Below are 21,339 nucleotides of genomic sequence, written 5' to 3' on the forward strand. Positions count from 1 at the left end.
GAGAATGTCTTTGTCATTTTGTTTAAAGCTTCTTCACTAGTGTCATCATTGGTTCTTCTGTTGTCTGAGAATGGAAGCAGTACTGTCAGTTTCCCATATTATAAGCTACATGCCCAGAATTTATATTCTGTACCTAAATGTGTAAATGTTAACCTTTTAAAATTCTTTATACATTTTTAGACAAATTTATTTTATTACTTTGGTTTCTTCTAAAATACCATGCATGAATACTGTGACTTCTATAGTTAGGTTCAGTCTTATTGATATATGTTTACTCTGTTTTAGTCCCACACTCCTCATTGTGTAACATACAGTGCATCCGGAAAGTATTTACAGCGCATCACTTTTTACACATTTTGTTATGTTACAGCCTTATTCCAAAATGGATTAAACTCATTTTTTTCCTCAGACTTTTACACACAACACCACATAAATGACAATGTGAAAAAAGTTTACTTGAGATTTTTACAAATTTATTAAAAATAAAAAAATTGTGAAAGCACATGTACATAAGTATTCACAGCCTTTGCCATGAAGCTCATAATTGAGCTCAGGTGCATCCTGTTTCCCCTGATCATCCTTGAGATGTTTCTGCAGCTTAATTGGAGTCCACCTGTGGTAAATTCAGTTGATTGGACATGATTTGGAAAGGTACACACCTGTCTTTATAAGGTCCCACAGTTGACAGTTCATGTCAGAGTACAAACCAAGCATGAAGTGAAAGGAATTGTCTGTAGACCTCCGAGACAGGATTGTCTCGAGGCACAAATCTGGGGAAGGTTACAGAAAAATTTCTGCTGCTTTGAAGGTCCCAATGAGCACAGTGGGGAGAACCTTCCAGAAGGACAACCATCTCTGCAGCAATCCACCAATCAGGCCTGTATGGTAGAGTGGCCAGACGGAAGCCACTCCTTAGTAAAAGGCACATGGCAGCCCGCCTGGAGTTTGCCAAAAGGCACCTGAAGGACTCTCAGACCATGAGAAAGAAAATTCTCTGGTCTGATGAGACAAAGATTGAACTCTTTGGTGTGAATGCCAGGCGTCACGTTTGGAGGAAACCAGGCACCGCTCATCACCAGGCCAATACCATCCCTACAGTGAAGCATGGTGGTGGCAGCATCATGCTGTGGGGATGTTTTTCAGCGACAGGGACTGGGAGACTAGTCAGGATAAAGGGAAAGATGACTGCAGCAATGTACAGAGACATCCTGGATGAAAACCTGCTCCAGAGCGCTCTTGACCTCAGACTGGGGCGACGGTTCATCTTTCAGCAGGACAACGACCCTAAGCACACAGCCAAGATATCAAAGGAGTGGCTTCAGGACAACTCTGTGAATGTCCTTGAGTGGCCCAGCCAGAGCCCAGACTTGAATCCGATTGACCATCTCAGGAGAGATCTTAAAATGGCTGTGCACCGACGCTTCCCATCCAACCTGATGGAGCTTGAGAGGTGCTGCAAAGAGGAATGGGCGAAATTGGCCAAGGATAGGTGTGCCAAGCTTGTGGCATCATATTCAAAAAGACTTGAGGCTGTAATTGCTGCCAAAGGTGCATCAACAAAGTATTGAGTAAAGGCTGTGAATACTTATGTATATGTGATTTCTCAGTTTTTTTATTTTTAATAAATTTGCAAAAAACCTCAAGTAAACTTTTTTCACGTTGTCATTATGGGGTGTTGTGTGTAGAATTCTGAGGAAAAAATGAATTTAATCCATTTTGGAATGAGACTGTAACATAACAAAATGTATAAAAAGTGATGCGCTGTGAATACTTTCCGGATGCACTGTATACTATTAATATTTGGTGGTTCATGCTTTCTGATCTTTTCTTCAAGTGTGAGCTTTGATTATTAAAAAGATTTATTTTCTTGTGTGTCATTACTTTACAAATTCATTTACATGTACTATATGTTTATACTAGGGGGCTCTGCCCCCTGCTCGCTTCGCTCGCCAACCCCTGGTGTTGGGAATGACAAAGAGCGTAATGTATGAATGAGATATAGAATAGTGTGACGGTGTAGATGATGCAAATAGAAATCAAACAATAAAGTGTGTGGCACAGTGTAAAGGTTTATTTGAAAATGTCTTTGTACACGCCGTTTAAGTGTAAAAGGTAATTCCAGCTCAGAACTTGTAAGGTCATTTAAGATGGTTATTGTTGTGATCAGAGTCAAGTTTATTAGAGCTTAGAAAGAGTTGTGTCTCTCCAGGAAGTAATGGAATGACTTGGGTATTTATGTTTTCCACATTAATATTTTTTGGACATAATATGGTGCGTTGTGTTAAAAGGGGCATTTGGTCTAATGAGATTGCTGTTCCAAATGTCTCTGTAACTAAGTCGTCGCAGATAAAGGCTTGAGGAATTGTAATAATATGTGGCTGATGTCCATCTGTATTGGTGAGTGTACCATCTCTCAGTTGTAATAAGCAATTGTTATGATCTGGTTCTGGACATCGTATCTTTTTTACTAACTGTATCTTTTGAAAGTAATGCCAATTGTCTGCGTATTTTAAGGTGCACTGAACAATAGCTGAGTGCATGGCATCTGGAAGAATAGCTAATCACTGTCTAAAATCTCCTCCTCATAAAAGTACCTTTCCTCCAAATCGAATATTATTATTCATAAACGTTTGTAGAAGTTTATGAATGGTGTTGAGTAAGTGACTTCATGTCATTGAACATTCATCAATAAACAACATTTTTTCAAGACGGATGTCACGTGCAGTGCCACCGTTAATGTTCATAGTGGATACCGATTTGTAGGATCTAATGCAGTTGATAAAGATTTAACTTTCAGGTACATCATCAGTTATAAGCTTCTGTAGATATTCAGTATATGAATGTAAAGAAGGCAGTCTAATTTGACCCTTTTGACAACAACGTGTAAATGTATAACTTGTATTGCCAGTTGTTTCTTCAGGGAAGTGAACTGAATGACAATGATTGCAAATGACATTCATTAATCCGAATGAATTTTCCTGGTGTATGTTTTCCTTGTGCCGTTTGAGAGGCGCGTTGTTGCATGTGTAGTATTTGGGACGTGTTGTTTTGGAGCTGTAATCGATTTGCCTGTGCTGTGTGAGAAGCCCGTTGTAGCCTTCGCTGCCATTAACGTATGTCTGAGACGGGAGGTGTTTCGTTTTGAATCCGTGCCTGTTGCGATGCAGCACTTTGATTGATAGATTGCGTAATGTGGATCTAGGATGTAGATTTGCGCTTATTTGCGTTGTTGATTTGTTTCAGGGTGCACTGTTCCAATGCGATGCAGTATTTGTGCACATATGCGAAAGCAGTATGGTCCATTGCCTTTTGGTGGCCTGATATTTACTCCGGTATATGCAAAAGCAAATGAACTATTGTAGGATCTAATGCAGTTCATAAAGTTTTTACTTTTAGGTACATCGTTAGTTAGAAGCTTTAGTTGAGCTTTGCGTTTTTGGAGTCGAGACATTTTTTCTTTTAGAAATATGGATAAGTAATAAGGAGTATTGCACTCACTGTTAATATGGAGCCTTTTCTGCGGTTGAATGGTTAATAGTGCCTTATTGTAATGAGATCCACCTATGCTGCATGGCCGTCTATTTTGTTGTTTCTTTCGTGTTCGTGTGTTTGTTCCTGTTATCATTTCCTTTTCGTTTTGTACCCGTGACCGTGTATTCATGACTTGTTTCTTTCTCAGCATGCGAAATATGGATAAGTAATAAGGACGATCGCAGTCACTGTTAATATGTTTCCTTTTCTGCAGTTGAACGGTTAATAGTGCTTTATTGTAAGGAGATCCACCAATGCTGACACCTATGCTGTCTAGTGTGATCATAAAGTTTTTACTTTTAGGTACATCGTTAGTTAGAAGCTTTAGTTGAGCTTTGCGTTTTTGGAGTCGAGACATTTTTTCTTTTAGAAATATGGATAAGTAATAAGGAGTATTGCACTCACTGTTAATATGGAGCCTTTTCTGCGGTTGAATGGTTAATAGTGCCTTATTGTAATGAGATCCACCTATGCTGCATGGCCGTCTATTTTGTTGTTTCTTTCGTGTTCGTGTGTTTGTTCCTGTTATCATTTCCTTTTCGTTTTCTACCCGTGACCGTGTATTCATGACTTGTTTCTTTCTCAGCATGCGAAATATGGATAAGTAATAAGGACGATCGCAGTCACTGTTAATATGTTTCCTTTTCTGCAGTTGAACGGTTAATAGTGCTTTATTGTAAGGAGATCCACCAATGCTGACACCTATGCTGTCTAGTGTGAAGGTGATGACGTTCAATTTAGAATATGTGGCTTTGGGTGTCACTTCTTATGGATGTGTGTGTGGGGGGGGGGGGGGGGGGGGGTGAGGATTGTTGTTGCGCGAGCGTGTTCTTTCTTTTTGTGTTCCTGTGTCTTGTTTGAATCCCCCTCTTTGTGTGTGTCCCGTCCGTTGCTTGTAGGGTCTGTGGGGTGGTTTTGTGTTCTTTTTTTTGTGTTCCATGGGCTTGTTGAATCCCCCTCTTGGTGTGTGTCACCCGTCCGGTGCCTGTAGGGGGGGGGGTGCCTTGCTGTTGTGCGCGAGCCTCTTTTTTTTTTTTTTTTTTTTTTTTTGGGTCTAGTTTCGTGTGCAATGTGTTTCGTGCTTTGCTTGCGTTTGAATACTTTTTTATGTGCCTTTTCCTTTTTTCGTTGCTCTTTGCGCCTCATTTCTCCATTTTTCGTGTGCTCACTCCTTTTTTCTGTGGTCTTGTCCGCCTCTCGCGGCCCCTCATCCGCCTCTCTCGTCCTCTTTTGTCCGCCTTTCTCGGCTCCTCAGCCGACTCTCGCGGACTCTTTTTGCGCCTGCGCAGTACGTCTTTTTGCAGCTACGGCCCATTGCCGGATGTGCCTGCGTCCATCATCCGGTTTAGCATTCTTCTCGGTTAGTAATATGGATGTTTGGTCTAACTTAGTTATGAAGTGTTTGACAAGAGGAGCTTGTTCTTACACAGCCAGTGACATGAATGTTTCAGTATAAAGTCTATTGCATATGCTGTCTCACAGATTAGTATCTGAGTTCAAATATAGTGCCTGTTTTTTGTTCATGTGGAGTTTATACATTTTAAGTGTAGCATTTCCTCAAGATTGTTGTTTTCTTTTCATATCTCGTAAGACATGAAGCAGTGCTGGACAGTATAGTGGTTCATACCAAGAACCGTTTTTTATTTTTGTTATGATATGGATTTTTCTTATACCGCAACACTGGTTTAAATAGCCTAAACAACGTTCGGATCGTGGCGCAACAGGAAACTGTTTAAGGGGGGGACCTTTTTCACTGCTGCACCGCTAAACACACACACAACAGAATACGTGCGTTAGTGGAGGTATTGAATGGTGAAAATGGACAGAGAACATTTTGAAACTGAAGCTGTAGCAGACGATAAAGTTGAACATGATGACACAGAAGAACTTTTGTCGAAAAAAACGAGCTGTGTCTGTTGTCTGGAGATACATTGATTTTAAAAAGTCAGATATGGGCCATTATGTTCAAATGTGTGAATACTGTTTCTGTACTACTGGATAATACTGCAAGCCAAGTTGTACTTGTTTTTTTTGTTTGTTTTTTTTTCAATACTGTGTAATGTACCTGGGTACTGTGTAATAGTGTGACGACATGTTTATGTCGAGATTAAAGTTGACATGTTCACTTTATTCTTGTAATTTGTCATTAAAGTAGAACATTGTAAACTAAACATCATCTTAAAATGAATATTTAATGTACTAGATTTTCTCAAACCCCCTCATAAGTTATGTAGCACATTAAATGCTTTGTATTAAGCGTTCCCTGAGCCATGTTAATCGCTACGTGCTTCTTAAACTGATTTCCTCTTGCACTAAGAGGAGGCGCAGGCAGTGATCACCACACAGAATACATTAATTTCATGCTATTCCTGCTCCTTGAACATTTAGAATGCTAAGATAAATTACATGATATCATTTTCATGATGAAATGCATTAAAGCATGTATTAATCATGTGGGGGCACGGTGGCATGGGGGTTGCACTGCTGCCTCGCAGCAAGGGGGTCCCGGGTGTTCTCTGCCTTGAATTTGCATGTTTTTCAGGTAGGTTTACTCGGCGTGCTTCGGTTTCCTTTCAGAGTCATGTAGGATGTGGGGTTTTGTTATGCTATATTGACCCTGCTAGTGTATGTATTGCTCATATTCACCCTATGATGTGCTGGCGCCCCGTTCAGGATTTGCTCCTGCCTCACACACGATGATTGCTGGGATAGGTGCAACCCTGAATGGATGGCATAATTAAACATGTATAACAAAGATTTTTTTTAAAGTTCTGAACACTTCGTGGTCTAAGTTTATAACTAGTTTTAATTTCACAAAGACGTTTATTGTGTGGTGATTGGTTATGTGGAGAAAGAAAAAGGAAGGATAGGAACTGGGGGTTTGGTACATTAGACAGAGACCGCGCACATGCAATAAAGAAAGCCCGCTCAGAAGAACATCCATTGAATTCTGTGTTCGTGTCTCCGACCACCAGATCACGAACCCAACATGTACACAATATTTAAGTTAAACCTGTGCAATACCCATTCATACATCCAGTTTTTTGGAGCCTTGTCACACCTGCCATAAAGTTCTCTACATTGAATGTACACCTGGGGACCCCTTACTGTGAGGGAGCAGCACTACCGCCTCACTACCGTGCATGTTTAATACCTGCTTTAGTGCATTTCATCATGAAAATGATATCAAGTATTTATCTTAGCATTCTAAATTTTCAGAGAGCAGGAATATCATGAAGTGAATGTATTCTGTGCAGCAATTGCTACCTGCGTCTCCTCTTAGTACAGGAGGAAGTTAGTTTAAGAAGCACGTATCGATTAACAACTGGGTCGGGGAACACTTAACACAAAGCTTTTAATTTGCTATATTAACTTATGATGGGGTTTGAGAAAATCTAGCAAATTAAACATTGATTTTAGGATGAAGTTTAGTTTATGACTTTCTACTTTAATGACAAAATAAACTATGAGAATAAAGTGGAAATGTCGACTTTAATCTCAACATAAGCATTGAGATTAAAGTGAAAATGTCGAGAATAAAGTCAACATGTCGAGTTTACAGTATTCTCGACATATAGTTTTTTTTTTCTTCACTGTATCTGTATTTTTTTTTTTCTTCCCCGTGGCCCTAATACGCTTCTGTAGGGCTATACTACAAATAGCATTATAAATGCAAGTTGCAGTTTTATTATTTATGTATATAGCTTAGCTTGAAACAAGGTCCATATTAATGCAGTTTGCCTAAATGATGGTTCAATTAGTAAAGATGTCATCACCAAGTTGCACTTGTTTTATTTTATTTTATTTTTATTTGGTGAATACTGTGTAATGTACCTGGGCTTGAAACCTTGAAGTAATAGTATCATTACTGGAAGTTGCACTGTTATGTATTTTATTGTTATTATTTATTAGTTTAGATATTATGCAGTTTAATGATGGTAAAGCTGTTTAAAAAGTAACTTTAACGTGTCAGTGGACAGAGATTGTTAACATTAACAGAAAGTGTAGTTGGTTTACAAAAAATATTTACTATTTATTCCTTTTCTAAGACATGTTCAGTGCAATACAACTTTTGACAAGCACCTCTGGATATTTTACTAAGGCTAAATGCCTCTTTGGATGGTTGAAAATATGATGTCAAAATTTTAGTTTAAGTTGTTTGCAAAATTTGTTCAATAAAAAGGTTCCATATTTTGACAGCAACTGTCATGCAATGTGATTCCTTCTCTTCATTACTGCCACCCCCTTGAAAACTATCACTTTATGGGGCCATGCAAACCTGTATTTATACTTGTGTGCACATTAAAATGTTTTTTTATACAATGTACAATTCTCATGACAGTGGAATAGGTTATTCTTAGCCAGTCTGCTGCAGTAATTGCAGTGGAAAATGTGGTTACCATCCACTCATGCATGGGAAAAAAATACCGTTGAATACCATGAAACCGGTATAATTTTGAAAAATACCGTGGTATAGCATTTTGGTCATACCGTCCAGCACTAACATAAAGATTACATCAGTTGTCATCTCTAAATAGACCTTATGTGAGTGCTGAATGTACTTTTTAGTAGGCCCTGCAATGGATAGATGCCCTATCCGAATCTTCTTCATGCCTTCTGTGCATTGCTCCTGGTATATAATCTGGCAATGTCATCCTGACCTGTGTTAAGTTGGTTTGATATGTTATAATATGCAACTGTTGATAAAGTGGTAGTGATGTTTTCTTTCAAATACCTGCCAAAACAGAAATTTTCATTTGTTTAGCACTGCTACATATGCAATAAAATTAGTAAAAAACATTTAAATATTTTTATTATTAATTAAGAAAAGAGAACAACCAAATGAGAAAAGTGCAACATCAAAAATAAAATAAAGTTCCTTACTCACAGGTACCCACCCAACCCCATTATTGTTTATAATATTTATAAGGGCACATTTCATCAGTAGACTTTGTATGTCTGCTCCTTCTCATTTTCAAACCTGATCAATCCAATTCAGGGTCATGTTTAGGCAGAGCCTGTCCTTGTGATACTGAGCACAAGGAGGGAAAAAGCCCTGGACAGAGCATCAGCCCATTACAGGGTCTACTCGGTCAAGCACCCATGCTCACACAAGAACCACTACAGAATCACTAGTTAACCTAACCTGAGCGTCTTTGGGAATGTGGGAGGAAAACCTCCATAAACACAGGTAGAGGGTGCAAACTCAACATCGATGTCTACCTGTGGGATTCAAAATCAGGATGCAAGATCAATAGGTAGGAGTGCTACCTACCACGCCATCCTATCGCTCCATGTCTGTTACAGCTATATAACTGATATATTATTAGGTCGGTCTAATGGAGCTGGCTGTTAAACAGTTTAAAGGGTTTTCTTTTGTAGCACCAAATGGTTAAAAAAAACATTAAAAAAAAAACTCATTTTATATACTGCTTGTCATTCACACTATATAACAGTGCATCATAACATATCTTGTATTGGAAAAGAGAAATACTGTGGTCTGCAGTTTTATATGCACATTTTGAATAATTCCAGTAGGACTGGCTTCAGCCATCTATTTTCAAGCTAGTGTTGTCCTTCACATGGAGACAGCGTTCATTTTGATATCAGTGGCCACAAGCTATCTCTGGATGGGAAGGAAGAAGGCAGGCATACCATCTTACACACATGCACTCGTCCATACTTATTCATTAATGTCCACATTGGAAGCACAATTCAATCTGAAATGTGCAACTTTTAGACGTAAAGTAATTATGCAAACATTGCATAGAGACTGGTGTGAGATTTCAGCGCAAGTAGAAGGCCATAGTCCTATACCATCAGCACCACATCGCTATAGCATTGCAATGGAAAACCAATTCCAAAAAGTTACTTTTCTCCTATGTGTACTGGTAGTATATGTATATATTTAAACAAGCAGTGGTCAGAAAAGTATATGTCATTTTCTAACTGTCGTGAACTGTTTATTAAAAAGAAAAGTTAAAAAATCTGGAAAATAATCAAAAGATTCACCTCATAACTGTACTCTAGTTTTTGTTTGAAACAGCATAGCAGCAAAGTCTCTAAGGCAGCCTGACAGTGATTATCCATTAAACCTCAGTTAATTTCTATGCTGCTCATATGGCTTCTGAAATGTTCTACAGCTGAAGGTGAAAATACTGTAAGCAACGGACAGATTTTTTGTGAGGTATGGGAATTAAATACAAGTAAATTTTTTTTTAATTTGATTTTTTTGTATTAGTGAAATATTCAGTTATTATTTGCAGTTTTTTTGTGTTAATTATTTATGCATTTTAAATTTGTGTTGTATAGTAATTCATATTTTCAAGCTCTGTGGTTAAAGTCGAATGTTACTTTTGACCTTCTAATTTTCTTTGCACGTGATCCTCGGTTGTTGGTTTGCAACTGTAAAGGAAAACATTTGCATTAGTTGCTGCAACTAATAAGTATTTTTAAGGCATCAAGAGAAGGTAATTGATGTTTAAAGTTAGACTGATGGCTGGGAAGGAAAATCAAGAAATGTCAAGGCAAATTTTGTATTGTCTTCTTAGCTGAGATTAAACAATTTGCTTAATTTAGCCTACACTTATTTCTTTAAAAAACTGTGCTCAGTTGAATGCCCTCTAGGTATGATTTAATTACAGAGATTAAAAATGTTTTTTTAAAAACAACAAATCATGCAATTAAATTTTTGAGAACTATCTGTTATTAAATGTACACAGTTTATTAGTTGCTGATATATCTTGCCAAGGTTGTAAGGATGTCAGATGTAGATGAATAGAAAGACAGTAAAATGTAAGCAATATTTTTTAAAATGTATTTTAGCATATCAGACGTGATTGGTGCAAAACATTTTTCTGCCATGACTTTTTTAAAAAGTTGGTTGGAAATCAACTGTTCATTACCACTTGAAAAATGGTTCTAAATAACTTTTCATTGTTTAAAAAATATGTGAATGTATCTATCTATTTTCTAGTCTACTTATCTAGTCCAGCACCAAGGGGAGGAATCAAGGCAGAAACCAGTCCTTGACAGGGCATTAGTCCTTCACAATGCAAATTCGCTCACAATGGGACAATTTAATATCACTAGTACAACCAAACGTAGTCTTCTTTGGAATGTGGGATGAAAACAACAGGTTCTTTATGATTTATTTAAGCTATGTTCTTAAATTGTTATGCATCATTATTTAGAGCTTATTTTAAGTTATGTGTATTTGAAGAGTAGCATTGTATAAATGTTTGATTAGTGATCACTGCCTAAAGATGTACATTCTTCAATGTATTTATTCTTTAGTTATTTCAGATCACTCCGGTAGCTGCTCCTCTCTGATCTCATTCAATGAGGCACTGCAACACTTCCAAACTACAGACCTATCTGATATAAAGGTGGGACATAGTGTAAATAATTTAAATATAAATATAATATGCAGGCAAGCTTCTGCAGTCAAAATCTTTTTCTACCAGCAAAGGTGTCACAAAACCATTTGGAGTATGAACAAAGGAAAACCTCTAGTGCAATACCCATGCAAAAATATGGGTTACTGATATTTTCCAGTTAGATTTTGTTTATTCCAATGCATTATATCTAATTGATTTCTGATAATTGTGTTCAACTTTAGAACAGTCTAGATGAGAACAAGCCATTAAGCCCAACAAAGCTCACCAGTTCTATCCACTTAATTCTTCTAAAATAACATTGTCTAATTAAAATATTTAAAACATTGGTGAATTACAGAAATTGTTAGGTAAGGTCATTTAATTATTTTCTGCAACTGCATTAGGCCATTTAGAATTATACTCCTACTTGAAGTCCATACTGCATTGCCATCTGTTATAATGGCCACAAAGAGGGAGCTTGGCCTCTTTGTAGCATTACTTTAACACAAGGTGCCTTGGTAATATCTGATTTAATATTTTATTAATCATTATTTAACCGTTCAATCAGGATAGCTATTACCTCATTAAAGGTTTATTTTCTTGATATGTTGCTCTAGATTTCTATATTCTGTGTATTCTTTTTAGGGGAATATCCAGCCTACCTTGAGAAGGCGAGGCCTGGCAGCTGTGGCACACTTCCTGTTTGGACCACCACGCCTGCATCGTGAACTTCAAGAAGAAAGAGATCTGGTGTTCACCATTGCACAGTGTAAGAAACAATGTTTACCTTTTACAGATACAAAAACAAAGTAGATTGTGACATAGAGTATATTGTTTAGTCATTCATTATTTCAGTCTGAGCTCTTGGTCTTTCTCTAAACAGTATTAATATACTCTAGAGAAGACGTAATATCTGTTTAATTGAAATAGAATGTTTGAAAAATAGTGATTTGGACTTTGTGAAATTAATGTACAGTTAACCCTTTTACATACCTGAGGGTTAGGGGCAGAAGACCCCTGCAAATATGTTTTTTTTTTTTTAACTTACCTTGCTGGTTAACTGATGCTAGAACACACATACACTTGTTGCAATGAGTTGATTGCCATTTAGCAGTTTCGTGAGTCAGCTGAGGTTGGCTGCACAGATAGAAAGGAGGAATGATATCAAGAAGCAAGCGCTGAAGTAAGGCCAGAGCCGAGAAGGATGGATAGAGCTCTACACTGGTTAATTTTTGTGTAATATATCATTTTACGTGATACAAATCATTTTCAGTGTTTTGTTTTTTTTTTAAATATTTTTCAGCTTACACGTCATCTGTGATCCTTTAGTAAGCTCCTAAATTATTCCAATTGTATTAATTGTTCAAGGCCAATTTGCAAATAACCAAAACTGCAAAACTGGAGGGGTGACTATACTAAGACTCATTACCAGTGCCAGATACTGTAGATCTGCTCTGCATTATTTGTTGAGCTGTAGCACCTTATTATAGTGCGAATGTGCCAGAAGTGTATGTATGCTAATAGGCTACTTCTGATCCCCTAACACTAATATGACAAGGGCAGGAACTAAATATATTGATCTCATTTTGTCTCTGTAATAGTTTTTACTTTAAATTTTTCCGCTGTCTGGAGTTCTAATGTTTTGGCATCTTAGCATTTTGCAGTTTCACTATTAGGAAATATTTAACATCATTGAAAGTGATTGCATATAGGATGGAAAGTATAATGGTGTGGCTCACTACTGTATTCCCCCAAATATACCCTGCATACAAGCATAACCACACCCTTCCAAACCTCTTTTTGAAATAAAACAAATGGAATTTTCTATCATATAGATAGTTGTTTCTGCTTAGGAATTTTGCTCTGAGGAGTTCATAGAACAGAACTGCCTGCTGCAAGCCAGTTGTTAACCAGTGGTCTTAAGATTATTAACCAGCTATATTATCCACATGCTGAAATAGCTTCTAACTGTTGCAAGGCCATACTTCCAACGTGTGACATAAGGCTGGTTCTCTTCTAACCCAGCTCCTGCACACTCCTTGACTGTGACAATATTATTGCATGTGGTCATAATAAATAACATTTAAGTCCAGTTTACATACTGTAACACACAAAGACAAATCTTTCCCTGTCAAAATGGGTTATGAAATGCATCTGTAGAACTAGAATAAGACTTAAATCGTCTGGTTAAAATGGTCACCTAACCCAATAGGGAACACTGATATTTCAAACTCCACTAAGAACTTGCCTTTCTTTGTCATAACTTTTGATTTGATAAGATGGCAAAACTTTCTTTACCCCCTCCTCCATTGATGATAATGTAAAAATGAGAAGTAGACCTTTGTTTAATGGACTGACAAGTTTAGAAACTCACAAGAAAGCTTTTCACCCGAAAATCTAAGAAAATGATTGTTTGTTAATCAAGTAAAAAAAAAGATGGTATTGTATAACAGCAGTACCTCAATGCATGAACACCTGAAGAGGAAGCACATGGGAAATACACCACAGTAAACAGAACCTTGCCATTAAGTAACTCACTTATACTTAGCTTTTCGACAAAAGTCCTTTTAGTGTTAAGAAGCTGATTAATTTGAGAAATTCCTGTTAGTGCCTATAGTTGGGACAAAAGTTAGTTAAAACAACAGTATATTTTCAGACACAACAGGTAAATTGTCTGCTAAATTCACTTGGCACTTAAGTAATTTCTGTAGATAGACTAGCTGAGTACTATAGATTAGTCTGTTAAAAACACTTGCCAGTTATATTTCAAGCAGAGTTGCATTTTCACCTTCCACTAGATATTTACACCCGGGCTGGCAACCTGTAATTCATTCAATGTCACCTTGTGGATCCTAAAGAAATCTACATATCAGCAGCTTTCAGAATTGATCACTAATAACATCTTATACAGTATAAGCACAGGTGGGCTTTATTTTTTTTTCTTCATGTACCCCAACTATTAAATTGTAAATAAATCACATTCAATAACTGAGCAGATTGACTCTGTAAGATTCATTTTATTCATCCAGTGCAGTCGACATTGTTTATCAATACTAATAGAAAGTTTGTGGCACAGCAGTCCACTCGCAGGGAAGCTGATGCTGCTGTTGGTAAGTTGGCTTCTTTGAAAAGAAACACAATTTCTGGTGCAGTTGTTATTGCAAATGCACAGTCCGTACGGTTCAGAAAAATCCTAGTTTTAGCATTAAAAAGTATTAACATATGTATGTTGGTGCAGACAGGCTGAACATCTTGCTGCCCTTACTTAATTAGAAAAGCAGGCCCCTGGAAAAGCCATGTGCGAGTTATCCTGAATGCCACTTATGAAGTGTTCTGCAGTGCAGAGTTTTCTTCCATTTTATCTCTTTGCCTCCTATGTCTGAAACAGCATTTTTAGCAGAAGTTAATTTGCTTGTTGCACAGAGCCTTTTGCAAAAGAATTTTTCTCTCTAGGTATGTCAGAGGACTGGGACTTTGTGAAGTGGGGGTCCAGCCTCACGTGGGAAGGCAAAATGGGGGGGTGGGGGGATAAGGGGGGTAGAGAAAGAGAGCAAGCTATATCTAATCTATCCTTTAAATCCTTATAATTATAACTTCCAACGTAACAGTAGGCTTCATGGCAATAACTTGTGGGAAAATTGTAAATTAAGGGTAAAGCTGTCTCACTTTCAGTTAAGACTACAAAATGACATCAAAAATTCAGAATCAATGTCTCCATGATGGGACAGTTAACTTTGTGAGCTGGAATGTTAAAGGCCTGAATCATGAATTAAAGAGAAAAAAAGTATTCTCTCACCTAACAGGTCTAAACGCAAAAATAGTATTTTTACAGGAGACCCACTTATTAAGCAAAGATCAGTTCCGGCTGCAAAAAGACTGGTCTGGACAAATGTTCCATTCCAGCTTTACAAAGAAAACTTAAGGTTTGGGAATTCTTATACATAGAACAGTCTCATTTGTAGCATCAGATGTAGTATCTGATCCTGAAGGGAGATATGTGATTGTCATGGGCAACTTATTTAACTGTAAAGTTATTTTGATAAATGTTTATGCACCCAATGTCGATGATAGGGAATTCATGCAAAATGTATTTGCATCTATTCCCAATGTGAACACTCATAAAATTATAATGGCTGGGGACTTCAATTGTGTTTTAAATCCACTCCTATATAGGTCTCCTGTCACAGGGGGGATGACATCTAACACTGCTAAGACAATTACAGTTTTTAACTGACCACAACTTATCAGACCCCTGGAGGTTTCTAAACCCAAACTCAAGAACATATTCCTTCTACTCACCAGTACATCATTGCTACTCAAGAACGGATTATTTCTTTATAGATAATAATTTCTTGCCTGCAATTAAATCTTGCAAGTATGACGCTATTGTTATTTCTGACCATACCTCTCTGATCTTGTAGCTGAAATCATTATGCCCCACATACACATCTCGCAGATGGCGTCTTAACCCGCTTTTTTTTAGCAGTTGAGAACTACAGAATTTATATCAAAACAAATCAGTTTCTTCCTAGAGACAAATACATCCTCAGAGGTCTCTGCGGGAATACTCTGGGGAAACTCTAAAGGCCTTCTTAAGAGGACAGATTATTTCATATCTTTCCCACAGAAATAAATTAGAAACCAAGAAGGTATCAGAGCTAACCACCGAAATTACTAGAATAGATCAAGAACATGCCAGGTGTCCAAGTGAAACTCTTCATAGGAAAAGACAGGCTCTGCATTCAGAGCTCAACCTCTTAACAACCAAAAAAACTGAACAACTCATTTTTAAATCAATACATCATTACTATAAAAGGAGTGGAAGGTAGCAATGCAGAGAATTCATTCGCGCTCCATATACACAAAGCATACAATTATTCAGCTCAAAATTTTATATCGAGCACATCTGTCTCACTTGAAATTGTCCAAAATGTTTCCAGGGCAAGATCCAACCTGTGAACGCTGCAATCAAGCTCCAGCCTCAGTGGGTCAAATGCTTTGGGCCAGCGCCAAATTAACATCATTCTGGGCAAAAATTTTTAAGTGCCTTTCAGACAGCCTTGGTGTCGCAATCCCTTCTAATGCACTAACAGCTTGTTTGGTGTTCTTCCAGATGGGCTTAAAGTGGAGAAGGACAAACAAACTGTGATTGCCTTCACTACACTATTGGCACGCAGACTTATTTTGCTAAACTGGAAGAATCCTAACTCTCCTCTTTTAAGTCAGTGGGAAACCGATGTTTTATATTATTTGAAATTGGAAAAAATCTAATTCTCACTTAGAGGATCTGTGCAGAACTTTTTCAAAACCTGGCAGGATCTAATCAATAATATTTTAGAATAAGCTCTTAAAGCACTGAGGAAGTAGATTCTCTCCCCATTTCTTTTTCTTCTCCATTTATCTGTATCTGCCTATTAAACTCTTCAATTTATTTATTTTTAAGTTTTAGTCTGTTGGCCATGCTCTCTTTCTCAGGGGTGGGGGTTGATTTGTTTTCAGTCCTATTTTTTTTTTGTAAAAATTGATCTATTTGTATGGAATGATTACAATAAAATCAGTAAAATTTAAAAAAAAAAGAATTTTGATGAATTATTAATGCATACTTGTGGTAACCTACTGATTAAAACAGGTTGCTTGTGAAAAAGTGGAAAGATTGCCGACAAAAAGTAATAATAATTCATTTTATTTATATAGCACCTTTCCCATGCTCAAAGCACTTAACATCAAGAATTTTAAATAAACGAACAGATTTACATGCATGCTTGTCACTGTTTTTATAACCAATGTTTAAATGTGTTGATGGTAGTAACAAACTACAAGAATTTAAAAAAAATGCTTGTTGTCCAGTCATTGCTCCTTCAGAACAAAGTGCAAAGCTGTAATAAATTTCGTAGTGCAAAAATTAACAGTTGCTGAAAAATTTAGCTTACAATTATTTAATGCACATGTGGTTGCAAAAGTATAGAATATTGCTGGTTTTCACCTCTTCTCATATCTTCAAGATGAGTTGCCTGTCTCCTTTCTCTTTCAGTTGGTATCATTTATACTTTACAAACATTATTAAGCTGCTTTACACCAAATATGCCTAGTGTCTATATTCACACTGTCCTTTAATGACATCTATCTCCATTTAAGATTTTTTAATACATGTGAAATGAGTGAGAGTGGATTAAATGCAGCAGTGAGGTCTAAAAGTCTAATTATGTGGCATTTTTTTCAAGTTGTCTGTTGACACCAAGTTATGTTAATAAGTTCATTACTAATCAAATAAATCTTTTTTTTTTTTTATTTACTTTTAGGCATGTTAGACTTAAATATTTTACTGCTATCAATGGTGTCTTGATTAATTTTGTGTTTTTTTTTCCATATCTTAATGTTTTCAAGTTCTTTATATCAAATTATTCATATCATTAATCCTGTCCCCACAAGGTGAAAATTGCTACTGACCAATACATATTTGCGTGTGTTAAGTTAATTTGAGGCTCTACACTGGACAGATATGATAAAGTCCTTGTGTATGCAGGAGTATACAATTTAAATGGACTGGTACTGGTTCCTTCCTTGCACGCCATTCTTCCAGGATAGATTCTGGCTCGTTGGATCTTAAATTGGGTTAAGCAGATTTAAAAATAGATAAATGGGTATAAAAAATTTTATTTCTGGTGTCACTATTCAAATTTTGTAGTTTATAATTTAAGTGTAATCCAGTTCTTCTTTTTTAAAAATATTATACAAATGTTACAGATTAGAGAATAAGACAATTTATTAGTATGTGAGTTTGCCATTATAAAACTGTCAGGATTTTATTAAAATTGTGTAAAATGTTCACCCAAACCCGCTTTTTTTTTTTTTTTTTTTTTCTGCCATTTAGTTTTATGTAATTGCCGACTTTCCTCCCCATGTCTCTTTTTGTTTAATCTAGGCTCTCTGGACAACAATCAAAAAATTCATATCAGAGTACTGCAAACAATCTATAAAAAGCTGACAGGAGCCAGGTTTGACTGTCCCCGGTATGGAACACATTGGGAGCAATTGGGTTTTCAAGGTAAGAGTTCCTTTGACAACTGGCACTAGTTATCATTGTACGAGAAGCAGAATACACAAGTACACCTCCTTCTTATCACTTACTTATTAACAACCCACAAAACGTGTTTACACTGCACTTATTATTACTTCTTTGTTTACTAAAATCTTGAACTTCCATACCTGCTTATCCAAATTATATAAGAGATTTCCATTCCTGTATCCTGATGTCTAGATTATAAATACATTTTGGTAGAGGAGATTTATAATGTAAAAATTATTAGCAATTAGGTATTATATGACTAAGATTTGTTTTCATTCTAATAAGCATTCATTATTTATTTATTTTTTATTCAGTCTTATACACAAATTTAATGAACAATCACTTTCAGTTAAATTTTGTGTTACTCTGTGTTTCTATGTTACTATTATATGGCTCAGGAATATTTTATTTATTTATTGATTGATTGATTGATTGTTATACCCTCATTGGGAAATTGATATGACTATAAACAGTAATGGAACCTTTCTCTTCAGGTACGGACCCAGGAACAGATCTGCGTGGGACAGGTTTCCTTGGACTCATGAACACACTTTACTTAGTGATGGACCCCCAGATGCTACCTCTTGCTCGAGAAATATATAAACTTTCCCAGCACCCCGTGCAGGTCTAGTAAACCTTTGTTTTATAACTGGGCAAGCACACACTTAAAGGAATTAGCATAAAATGAGGAAAGTTATCTATAGAGAAACCAGAGAACACTTCTTAACTTCTTGTGGTAGTTTAAGACAGTCTTGTAGTTTAAAGTGGATATCCTACCTTATGACTGCTTGAGTTACTGGAATACTTTTTCAATTACCAAAATAGCCAGATGAACTGAATAGTGTCATCTTGTTTGTAAGCTTTCTTATTTTCTTAGGTAAATTTATTATCCTGCAAAAACAAACATCATTTTAATAAACCAATTTAAATTATTATTCAGAAAGTGTATGGTATATAGCATCTTTATCTTCAAGGAATTATTTATTAAGCACTTGATCGTTTCCTTTGTTTCTTGATAATGATCTTCATCCCCACACATCAGTAAGATTGCCTCCCATCCACTATAGTATGATATTGTTACATATTGGAACATAAACTGCTGCCTACCGCATTGAATCAGTAAAGGATGTAATTTATCCCATATATTCATACACATCATTTTATTATATACACCTGCTTCTTTAAAGTGCAGAAAATAACATGAGAACAATTCAAATCAAACCAGTTGTACAAGCGGATTGAATGAGTTTCATTTTTGTGTTGCACTAACGTTGCAGATGGATAAGACATTATTCTACATTCACACAATGAAAAAAGTTACGTCCAGAACAGGACGGGACATGCACATACTGTATTTAGCAGAATTTTTTCAGTCTAATCTATATACAATTTCAGTCTAATTAATGACTCCTCCTTTCCAGGTAACAGTTGTGGAGTGGACTTGTGTGTATCACGCAGTTAAGCACCATCTGAGCTATAACAATGCTGATTGTTCAGAAAAGATGAACCAGGATTTGATGTTTTTAATCTTTAATAGTTTGTGTAATTGTTAGTGGTTTTGGTATGTTGCATAGCAGTTCCATCCATCCAACCCGCTATATCCTAACTACAGGGTCACGGGGGCCGGCTGGAGCCAATCCCAGCCAACACAGGGCGCAAGGCAGGAAACAAACCCCAGGCAGGGTGCCAGCCCACCGCAGGGCACACACACACACCCACACACCAAGCACGCACTAGGAACAATTTAGGATCGCCAATGCACCTAACCTGCATGTCTTTGGACTGTGGAAGGAAACCGGTGCAGACACAGGGAGAACATGTAAACTCCACGCAGGGAGAACCTGGGAAGCGAACCTAGGTCTCCTAACTGTGAGGCAGCAGCGCTACCACTGTGCCACTGTGCTGCCCATAGCAGTTCCAATCATACGCAATATTTTTCCCGAATACTATTGTAACCCCCGGGGAGAGAAGTTTGATTATCATTGTTTCTGCTACACAAAACTGTTCAGTAAACTAACAGGAATGATATGCATAGGTAAGTGATTATTAAAACTGTTTTGTATTAGAAATTAATCACTTAATTATTTCTGCTTTAAAGTAAAATATTGATATGCTTGAAAGAAATATGATTAATTGAGATTAATATGCAATTAATTTTGATTAAAAATTTTAATTGTGCAGTTAATCGACATTAAATGTTTTTATTCAAACAGCAGCCATAGATTATATGTCTGAAAGCAAGTTAAGATGTGCTTTATATAGCAATTTTCATATTCTGTTCTTGTTTATTTCTGATTCTTCATATGACTCTGCATTACCAACTCTTCTACTTCTTTCGGCTGCTCCTATTAGGGGTTGCCACCGCGGATCATCTTTCTCCATATCTTCCTGTCCTCTACATCTTGCTCTGTGACACCCAGCACCTGCACGTCATCTCTAACCACATCCATAAACCTTCTCTTAGGCCTTCCTCTTTTGCTCTTGCCTGGCAGCTCTATCCTTAATATCCTTCTCCCAACATACTCCGCATCTCTCCTCTTCACATGTCCAAACCAACGCAATCTGACTTTGTCACCCAGTCATCCAACTTGAGCTGACCCTCTAATGTACTTGTTCCTAATCCTATCCATCCATGTCACACCCAATGCAAATCTTAGCATCTTTAACTCTGCTCCCTCCAGCTCTGTCTCCTGCTTTATGGTCCGTGCCACCATAGACCTTCCGTTTCACTCTTGCTGATAACCGTCTGACACAAACTACTCCTGACACTTTTCTCCACCCATTCCACCCTGCCTGCACTCTCTTTTTCACCTCTCTTCCACAATCCCCATAACTCTGTACTGTTGATCCCAAGTATTTAAACTCATCCACTTTCGCCAACTATACTCCTTGCATCCTCACCATTCCACTGACCTCCCTCTCATTTACACACATGTATTCTGTCTTGTTCTTACTGAACAGTAACTCTGTACTGTTGATCCCAAGTATTTAAACTCATCCACCTTCACCAACTATACTCCTTGCATCCTCACCATTCCACTGACCTCCCTCTCATTTACACACATGTATTCTGTCTTGTTCCTACTGACCTTCATTCCTCTCCAGAGCATATCTCCACCTCTACAGGGTCTCCTCAACCCATTCCCTAGTATTGCTACAGATTGCAATGTCATCAGCAAACATCATAGTCCACAGGGACTCCTGTCTAATCTCATCTGTCAGCCTGTCCATCATCATTGCAAATAAGAAAGGGCTCCATGCCGATCCCTGATGTAATACCACCTCCACCTTGAACGCATCCGTCACTCCTACCGCAGACCTCACCATTGTCACACTTCCCTTGTACATATCCTGTACAACTCT

General features: G+C 37.2%; 1 protein-coding gene across 3 annotated transcripts in view; it reads left to right on the forward strand.

Moving 5' to 3' along the window:
• Positions 1 to 21,339, forward strand: part of elmod3 (ELMO/CED-12 domain containing 3) — a 48,972-nt gene that overhangs the window by 11,328 nt on the left and 16,305 nt on the right. For all 3 annotated transcript variants that reach the window (XM_028799839.2, XM_028799847.2, XM_051927650.1), the window contains 4 exons: positions 10,828 to 10,919; positions 11,556 to 11,679; positions 17,833 to 17,955; positions 18,471 to 18,601. In XM_028799839.2, the coding sequence (XP_028655672.2) occupies positions 10,828 to 10,919; positions 11,556 to 11,679; positions 17,833 to 17,955; positions 18,471 to 18,601 (470 nt within the window). The remainder of the gene's footprint in view (positions 1 to 10,827; positions 10,920 to 11,555; positions 11,680 to 17,832; positions 17,956 to 18,470; positions 18,602 to 21,339) is intronic.

Source organism: Erpetoichthys calabaricus, chromosome 1, assembly GCF_900747795.2.
Source record: "Erpetoichthys calabaricus chromosome 1, fErpCal1.3, whole genome shotgun sequence".
Taxonomy (NCBI): domain Eukaryota; kingdom Metazoa; phylum Chordata; class Cladistia; order Polypteriformes; family Polypteridae; genus Erpetoichthys; species Erpetoichthys calabaricus.